At 35.7% G+C, this 8,502-nt stretch overlaps 2 protein-coding genes across 3 annotated transcripts; one reads left to right on the top strand and one right to left on the bottom strand.

Annotated features, from left to right (window-relative positions):
* The first annotated feature begins 1,264 nt into the window (after positions 1 to 1,264).
* Positions 1,265 to 4,189, top strand: LOC107768404 (protein NETWORKED 3A). 2 transcript variants are annotated; one of them, XM_016587530.2, is made up of 3 exons: positions 1,265 to 1,397; positions 1,611 to 1,722; positions 3,273 to 4,189. In XM_016587530.2, the coding sequence occupies exons 2-3, from the start codon at positions 1,617 to 1,619 to the stop codon at positions 3,944 to 3,946; spliced, it is 780 nt and encodes a 259-aa protein (XP_016443016.1). In that variant the 5' UTR covers positions 1,265 to 1,397; positions 1,611 to 1,616; the 3' UTR covers positions 3,947 to 4,189. The 2 variants fall into 2 exon arrangements, with proteins under 2 accessions (XP_016443016.1, XP_016443017.1); XM_016587531.2 differs by having other exon boundaries at positions 1,272 to 1,397; positions 1,614 to 1,722.
* A 364-nt stretch (positions 4,190 to 4,553) lies between these two features.
* LOC107768407 (classical arabinogalactan protein 26-like) lies at positions 4,554 to 5,000 on the bottom strand. Its single transcript, XM_016587534.2, has one exon. The coding sequence runs from the start codon at positions 4,998 to 5,000 to the stop codon at positions 4,554 to 4,556; it is 447 nt and encodes a 148-aa protein (XP_016443020.1).
* Positions 5,001 to 8,502: the final 3,502 nt, after the last annotated feature.

The raw sequence follows: 8,502 nt of genomic DNA, 5'->3' as shown, positions 1-8,502 counted from the left end.
CGAGTTTGATTTTGTGTTGTTAATTTATCATTTTAAACAAAAAATGCTAGTTAAATACTAATAAATAAAAATGGATGGAGTAATAGCCTGTTTGGCCAAGTTGGAGAAATCTAACTTATTTTGAGAAATATTTTTTTTTCAAAAGTGTTTTTGAAAAAAATACTTTTGGAGAGAAACAGTTTGTGTTTGGCTAATCACTCTGAAAAGCACTTTTGAACAATAATTTGCGTTTGGCCCAACTTTTCAGAAAGTGCTTTTAAGTATCAAATTAGGAATAAAGACATGAATAGATTTACTTAATAGTTAATATTATAAGTAAATAAATAATCTTAAAAATTTGTTATTACAGACAATAATTATTATTTTTATTTTATTTAAGTAAAATATGAAAATAAAATTTAAAAATACTTAATTCTTTTAATATAAGTTAAATATATTAAAAATCATTCAACAAATATAAAAACATTCATCCCTAAAGTCACTATATATTAAAAAGTTATTCTAAAAATAATAAAAAATTTTTATACATTAATATCTTTAGTATTAAGTTTAACGGTTATTTTGGTATATATATATATATATATATATTATGTTTTATTAAGGATATTTTTTATAAAAAAATATTAAAACTACTTCTATTTCTAAATCGGCTAACAGGTTGCAAATGTAAATGAAAAGTGAAATGAGAAAAGTTTAGGTGAGGCCCACTTCTATTATCTATTATTACTATGTAATATGTGTGCACTGCAAAGTCTAATGGGGCCCATGTTTTGTAAACAGTTACATTTGAAATAAAGTTGAAAAGACAATAATAACCCTGCATCTGCATTTGCCACACAGGCAGCACAAGAAGCTTAAATGTTGCTTCTAATATAAGAGAATCACATGCAATTCAAGTTACTGTTTGTATTTGAGGTGGGTCCCGGTAGTGAACATGTTTGTGATGCTTACATAAGATTTTTAATTGAAAATTGAAAATATTTCCCACTAGATCATTATATTAAAGTATAATATATGGAAAAAAATTAATAGGATTTCACACACCGCTGATTACAATTTTCGACCGTTGTATATTATACTTTTTCCTTTTCTATATCGGACGCTCCCCCACTCCCAGTGATAAAGTAAGTACAAACCTTTACTACAAACCCGGGCCCACGTGGCCCATTAACTGGGAATGGATACCCGAGTAACACGTGGCAAACTCCGACTGGACGAGGATAAAACAAAGTACAAAAACCGAGGCCGTTGAGTTATGGCATTTAAATTTTCTCCTCTGTTCAAAGCAGTGGGGAAAGAGAAGAGAGAGAGAGAGAGAGAGAGTGAGGGAGGGAGTTTCAGAGTTTTCGTCGCCGTTTTTGTTCAAACTTCGGATTGTTTGAAGATTAATTTTTCAGGTGAGTTGCATTCTCCAATAATACAAAAAAGCTGATCTATAATTTAAAATCAGTGTATATAATGTACTACCACTTTAAATATAGTAATGAGTCTTAAATGTTTTTAAATTTCAGGTGAGCTTTTTCAGTTACTGAATGTTTTGTGGCGCATATATATATATTTCTTTTCTTTTTCTAGCTTAAATTTTGTGCTTAATTTGTAATTTTCGTTAGAAGAAAATGGTGGTGGAGGGAAAGGATAAGCTATCGTCACAGTGGTGGTGGTTTGACATTCAGAAGAAGAGCACTCCAAATCGTTCGCCGTGGCTTCACTCAACTCTGGCCGGTCAGAAATTACTCTTTTTCTTCCTCTTTTCTATGTGTAGCACTAGAGTTCAAATTTTTTATAGACTTTGGTGAACAGCTTCCAATTTTGAGTTTGTTCTTGTTTAAGTGAATAAATGACCGTTAGAGACCTTTTCAAAAAGCTTTGAATTTTCAACAGGGGTTTTCAGTTAAATGTGTTTTGCCTGCTACTTTGATCATTTTGTGCTTGTTGGAAGGTTTAAAAATTAATTGTCTACGATATAGAGTATCTTTTTGTGTTTGTTTTCAACAAAGAAGAGAAAAGTTGTGACCTTTTGTTTTTCATATTGCTTCAGTTTGATTGGTTTTTGGGCACTTTAATTTTGTTACACAGAATTCTTCAACTTGTTAGCTGATATGTTTGGAAACACAGCGGCTAGTTTTCTTACTCAGTCACGGTATATAGCTAGACTTGTTTGAAATGGTGCACATTGGCTCTGTTGTTAACTCTAGGACCTTTTAAAACCATGTCGAGTGAAGAGGAACCGGACAATACAGTCTTTCCTTTTCTTTAAGTTTCCTGAAAACCCATGTTCAAACTCCAATAGTACGTTCGCAGTGGTAATAGTAGTTTGTACTGGATGGATTCAGAGTCGGATCCATGATTTGTACTTTTATGGGTCCGAGATGCCATTGAACCAGCTGATTATTTGAGTTATTGGGTTCAATGTATAATATTTGTACATATTTAGTAAATTTCTTAATACGTACACAATTTGGGTCAAAACTACTTGGTTCTGCTAAACAAATACCTTATCCTGTACATTAGCTCCTGGATGGATCTATGACATACTGAATACCTGAGCTAAGATGATAAAAATCTTGGCGACTATAGCGGTATACAGCATTTGCTCGAGTGAACAAGAACCCTCAGTTATTAAGGGGCCCGCGTTCTTGGTTCTTTTTGCCAGGGTAGTGAACATTTGCTCATCCAAATAGTGTGTAATTCTAGTCCTACTTGGTAATTATTGTCTACTAGTCCTTGAATCTGGTCCAGATAGACAGGCAATCTTCTCCGTATTTTCTCCTAGTGTATTTAAACAGTCTACTATGCATATTTTTAACATTGTAATTGCAGCCTGGCTTTATGACTTTTTATATATATGCCTCGTGTCCCTCAAATGTGGTTCAATTAATGGAATGAAAACTTTAAAGCAGAAGCAAAAGCTTCTAACGTGGTTTTGGTTATCCTGTTTTTTTAATCTCTAATCATCAATTGATTACCAAATTATAAGGTGGACCAATTAATAGTCCAGTTGGACAAAATGTACACCACTTTTGGAGCAGTTGTGACTTGTGAGTAATTTTTTTTACTTAGAAGTTAGTATCTTTTCTTGCTTTTGGTCTTTAATTTTCTTCATCATAGCATGTTGAAAGTGAGTCAACTTTTGGCCCTACCTCAGTGTTATGTATAAACCTCTTTCTCTCTTTTAATTGTTTAATTAAAGTTGATGATTGTTAAGTATCCTGGGCTAGCAAGGTCCTCTGGACCTGCTTTATATAGCTTGTTGAAATTGGATATTGTTGCAGAACTAGATGAGAAGACAGAGGCCATGCTGAGGCTAGTTGAACAAGATGCTGATTCCTTCGCCCAAAGAGCAGAGATGTATTACAAGAAGCGACCGCAGCTCATTAACATGGTTGAGGAATTCTACAGGGCCCATCGGTTGTTGGCTGAGAAGTATGATCAAATCAAGTGTGAATCTGGTACTCGCCTTTTAACACCGTGGATGTCTCCGTTGTCTTTCACCAAGTATCCTCAAGAGAAATTGATGAGGAGCTCCACGGAAAAATCCTATGACAGTTATTCAGAAACCTTTGATCCTGAGTCTGAGTTATCCGATGATATGTCTGAGGTCGAGGATCCTGACTTAGAAGAAGAAGAAATACAGACTCCCCGACCAGGGAAGGAAACAGTGGAGGTATCAAGTGGCTTTTGCGTCAACAATGATGAAGTACTGAAGCTGAAGGAAGAAATTGAGAGGCTGAAAGAAGAGAGCAAAGTGCAGCAGGAGCTTCTAATGCAGAAAGATGAAGAGAAAAGAGAGGTCATCAGACAACTCAGTTTAGCTGTGGATTTGCTGAGGGAGGAAAATGTTATGCTGAGAAAGAGTGTTGCTAAGGCATCTCCAAAGAAGGAAAGTCTTTGTATTGAGCTCAAGACATCAAAACAAGAGGGGTTTTGGAAGAGGCTCTTCAATTGATCTACTTAGTCAGAGGCTGCGAATTGAATGATACTGTAGTTTTGTTGTTTGTACAATTGCTTCATTCTTTATACTCTTGTTGTTGTCTAGAAGCAGTGATATAGTTAATGTATGTAGGATTTTGAAGTACTCTTATTACATTTGCTATTCTAGTACTCCTAAGTCATTCTTGATGTTATTATGGTAAGAACAATTTGTTGTAGTATCGTAATATATAAAGTATTAAGTACAGTTTTTCATTCATTTCTTGGATACTGCAAAGTTTTCATTAATAACCATAACATATAGTTAGCAAATCACATCAGCTATGTATGTCCTTAATAAACTACATAATATACCCATCCAAAGAAAGAACCAGAATGCAAATCTTGAGACAAACCAAACAAAATCATGTTTATTCCCTTCTAGTTTGACACAAGACATGTGAAATCTCAATTAATTTGTTTAATGAAAATGTAATACACCTCAGAAATGAAGCCTAACAAAATTATACACTACTGAAAGAAGATGAGAAAGAGTATAGTACATAATAGAAGAGAAAACTGTTAAACTCTATCAATTGTACCTTAAAAGACACAACCAACAATGGACAAACATACTCGAACCTTCACACACCGTGGAGCTGCGTAAACCAGAATGAGATTAGACCAAGTACCAGCATTGTACACAGAGATGACAACAGAGGAACTGCAGAAGCAACTGGCAAAGACTCAGAAGGCGAAAACGGAAAAAATGTAGGTCCAGGAGCAATCATAGCATCTGGATTGGGAGGGCTGGGGCTAGAAGGAATTAAGGGCAGTGCAGAATCAGTAGGAGCAAGCTCAGAGCCACCTGGTGAAGGAAAAAGAGGACTTATATCAGGAGAAAGAGCAGGTAGTGGAGGTGAAGATAAAGGTGGATTTGGTAACAATGCAGGTGCAGCTGAAATAGTAGAAGCTGGTATATTTAACAAAGATGCTCTGTTCAAGGCCAATGAGAGAAAAGTATTTTGGCAGGCCAAGAAAATAACAACCCAAATCAAGAATAGCCTAGTAGAAATGGAAGTGGAAGCCATTAATGACGAGGGAAATGAATGCTAACAATTTTGGAATGGAGGAATATTTGAGGAAGTTGGTATTATGATTGAAGGATTATTATCAAAAAAGAAGAAAGATGGGAATGATAGGTGGCACAAAATAGTTGGGAATCTGGACTGAGGAGACAGGTTCGCATGTGGTGTTATAAAAGGGACAAGATTGGCGAGTGGATTTTTGTAAGGGAACACATGAGGTTGAATAGGTTGCTTGTGTCCTTTTCTTGTGGCTTTTTCCACCCATTTCTTCGTCCGTGAAATTCTTGTTTCTGACATGTGAACCCCTCCTCCCATTAATTCCCCACCTCCATCTATTTCAATGATTTTAGTTCCTACTGAGAATTTGAACTCCATAGTCTATACTATACTTTAGTCTAGAGGGGTGAAGTTCAGCATTTGCATTCCTATAGAGAACTCCTAAACTCCAAACTAGCCGAAAATGCTCATTTTGTGCTTGCTCATGCAGATGTTTCCGTGATATTTATTGTAAATTGTCAGCTTGCATCCGGCTGGGAGTGGTTTCAAACGTGTATATTTGTGCTCTCTTTTAACCGTTTAGGTGAGATGTTCACATCATTCAAGCATGTTGGGATTTTAAGCTTGTGTAACTTAAAGAGGGTGAATAAGAAATGGAGGGAAAATAAAATATTTGAGTTTCCCTTGGGAAAGGGATATTGTCTCATATCGGAGGAAGAAAAGACTTTTGATGGGTATATATATAATTGCTCTTCTTCCAGCTCTTAAAGAGTTAAGAAAAAGGCAAGCCTCGCGCCGTCGTCGTCGTCGCTCGCTCGGCTTCAGATTTGGTCAACGATTGATTGATTAATCTTTTTGGACAAAATTCCTTTCAATTAATTAATTAAATAATTAACGAAAAAGTTCAATCCGGAATAACCCATGACCCGCAGCCATGAACTCTATAAATAGAGTTTGAATCCCAGAATCTTTCCTTACGAAATTTTCTGAGCTTCTTCTTCTTCTTCTTCTGCACAATATTTTCCAGTGTGTTTTACGACCATTGAGTGGTTCGCAGTTCATCAGAGTTTTGGTACCTATACACTGGTGAGTTAAATCGTTCTATCCTGGGAGGATGTATTCCAGCACCTCGGATACTTGAGGGGAATAATTTCCTTAAGGACACACTGTGTATTCAGTGGGCTCGATTTATTCCTATACTGTTTTCTTGTTTTCCAGAATCTATTTCGTTAAACAAGTATTACTAACTTTTTGTTTTATTTTTTCAGAAAGTTTAATTGTTTATTATAGCAATACAGAATAATAACAATCTTAAGGAAATTATATTTTTTTTATATTCTGTATTTTGTTTGTGGAGATTAAAACCTGTGTGGTTTTCTACTCCTTCTGAATTTTACTATTCTGATTTGAAGATATAAAAACTTCATCAGAGTATTGAAATTCGTAAGACGATTTGAAGAACATAAAAATTTCATCATTTTTCTGTAAAACAGTATATAAAAACTTCAGTTTTATACATACTATTTTTTTTGTTGTTAATAACAGTATTGTGTACTGTTCTGATTTTGCCATTAATTGAACTCTTCTATTATTTACAGTGAAAAATGGCAATTGATAACGGAAATTCTTCTGTGACTATTGCGGCAACGACGATAGCCTCGTCAAGCCGGACTGCTGTTCCACCGGCAGAGAAATCGGAGAAATTTTCCGGAGCCAACTTCAAAGGATGGCAGCAAAGGGTGTTCTTCTGGCTTACCACACTTGGTATGCAGAAATTCACTAGTGAAGAACCTCCAGTGCCTGCTGCGGACATGACGGACAACGAGAAATTTATGATTGTTGAGGCGTGGAAGCAGGCAGATTTTTTTGCAAAGGCTATATCTTAAGCGCTTTAGAGGATGACTTGTACAATGTGTACAATGCGATGAATACTTCGAAAGAATTATGGGACGCACTTGAGAAGAAGTACAAGACTGAAGATGCATGCTTGAAGAAGTTCGTGGTTGCCAAGTTTCTAGACTATAAAATGATAGACAGTAAAACTGTTGGAACCCAAGTTCAGGAGCTTCAACTTATTTTTCATGACCTTATTGCTGAAGGTATGGTCGTGAATGAAGCATTTCAAGTGGCTGCAATGATTGAAAAATTGCCTCCTTCGTGGAGAGATTTCGAGAACTATCTTAAGCGCAAAGAAATGAAGTTGGAAGATCTTGTGATTCGTCTCAAGATTGAGGAAGACAACAAAACAGCCGAGAAGAAGTCTCGTGAAAATTCAACGATCATGGGAGCTAATATCGTTGAGGAGACTGCTCCAAAAAGTAAGAAGAGAAAGAGGTCTTCTGGACAGACTAAGGAGCAAAACAAAAAGAAATTCAAGGGCAGCTGCTACAATTGTAGAAAAATCGGTCACAAAGCCCCTGATTGTCGTCTCCCGAAAAAGTATAAGAAGAAGGGACAGGCCAATATAGTGGAGAAGAATTATGACATTGATGATCGGTGTTCAATGCTTTCGGAATGCAACCTAGTTGGAAATCCGAAGGAGTGGTGGATTGACTCTGGAGCCACTCGACATGTTTGTGCTGTCAAGGAAGCATTTGCGACTTACTCTACTGCTGGTCCCGAAGAAGAGCTTTCCATGGGAAATACTGCAACAGCCAAGATTGAAGGTTATGGGAAAATATTCCTGAAGATGACTTCCGGCAAGGTGTTAACGCTCAACAACGTTCTTCATGTTCCTACTATTAGGAAGAATTTAGTTTCTACTTCTTTGCTTGTTAAGAACGGATTCAAATGTGTATTTATTTCTGATAAAGTTGTTGTAAACAAGAATGAAATGTATGTTGGAAAGGGCTACCTCACAAAGGGCCTCTTCAAACTAAATGTAATAGTTTTTGACAGTATGAATAAAATTGCAGCTTCTTCTTATTTATTGGAGTCAAATGATTTATGGCATATTCGTTTAGGACATGTCAATTACAAAACCTTGCGGAAGTTAATTAATTTAGAAGTGTTGCCTAAATTCGAGTGTAATAAATCAAAATGTCAAATATGTGTTGAGTCTAAGTTTGTAAAATATCCTTATAAGTCTATTGAAAGGAATTCAAATCCTTTAGACTTAATTCATACTGACATTTGTGATATGAAGTCGACACCATCTCGAGGTGGAAAAAAGTATTTTATTACTTTTATTGACGACTGCACTCGATATTGTTATGTTTATTTGCTTAATAGTAAGGATGAAGCAATTGAAGCATTTAAGCAATACAAGAATGAAGTGGAGAATCAATTGAATAAAAAGATCAAAATGATTAGAAGTGATAGGGGTGGAGAATATGAATTTTCATTTCAGAAATATGGTCGGAATATGGAATTATCCATCAAACTACTGCACCTTACACACCTCAATCCAATGGAATTGCGGAAAGGAAAAATCAGACATTAAAGAAAATGATGAATTCTTTATTAATAAGTTCCGGATTACCGCAGAGTTTGTGAGGCGAAGATATCC

This window comes from Nicotiana tabacum, chromosome 19, assembly GCF_000715075.1.
Source record: "Nicotiana tabacum cultivar K326 chromosome 19, ASM71507v2, whole genome shotgun sequence".
Taxonomy (NCBI): domain Eukaryota; kingdom Viridiplantae; phylum Streptophyta; class Magnoliopsida; order Solanales; family Solanaceae; genus Nicotiana; species Nicotiana tabacum.
The sequence above is the reverse complement of the archived record's forward strand: the minus strand, read 5'-3'. Positions and strand labels throughout refer to the sequence as shown.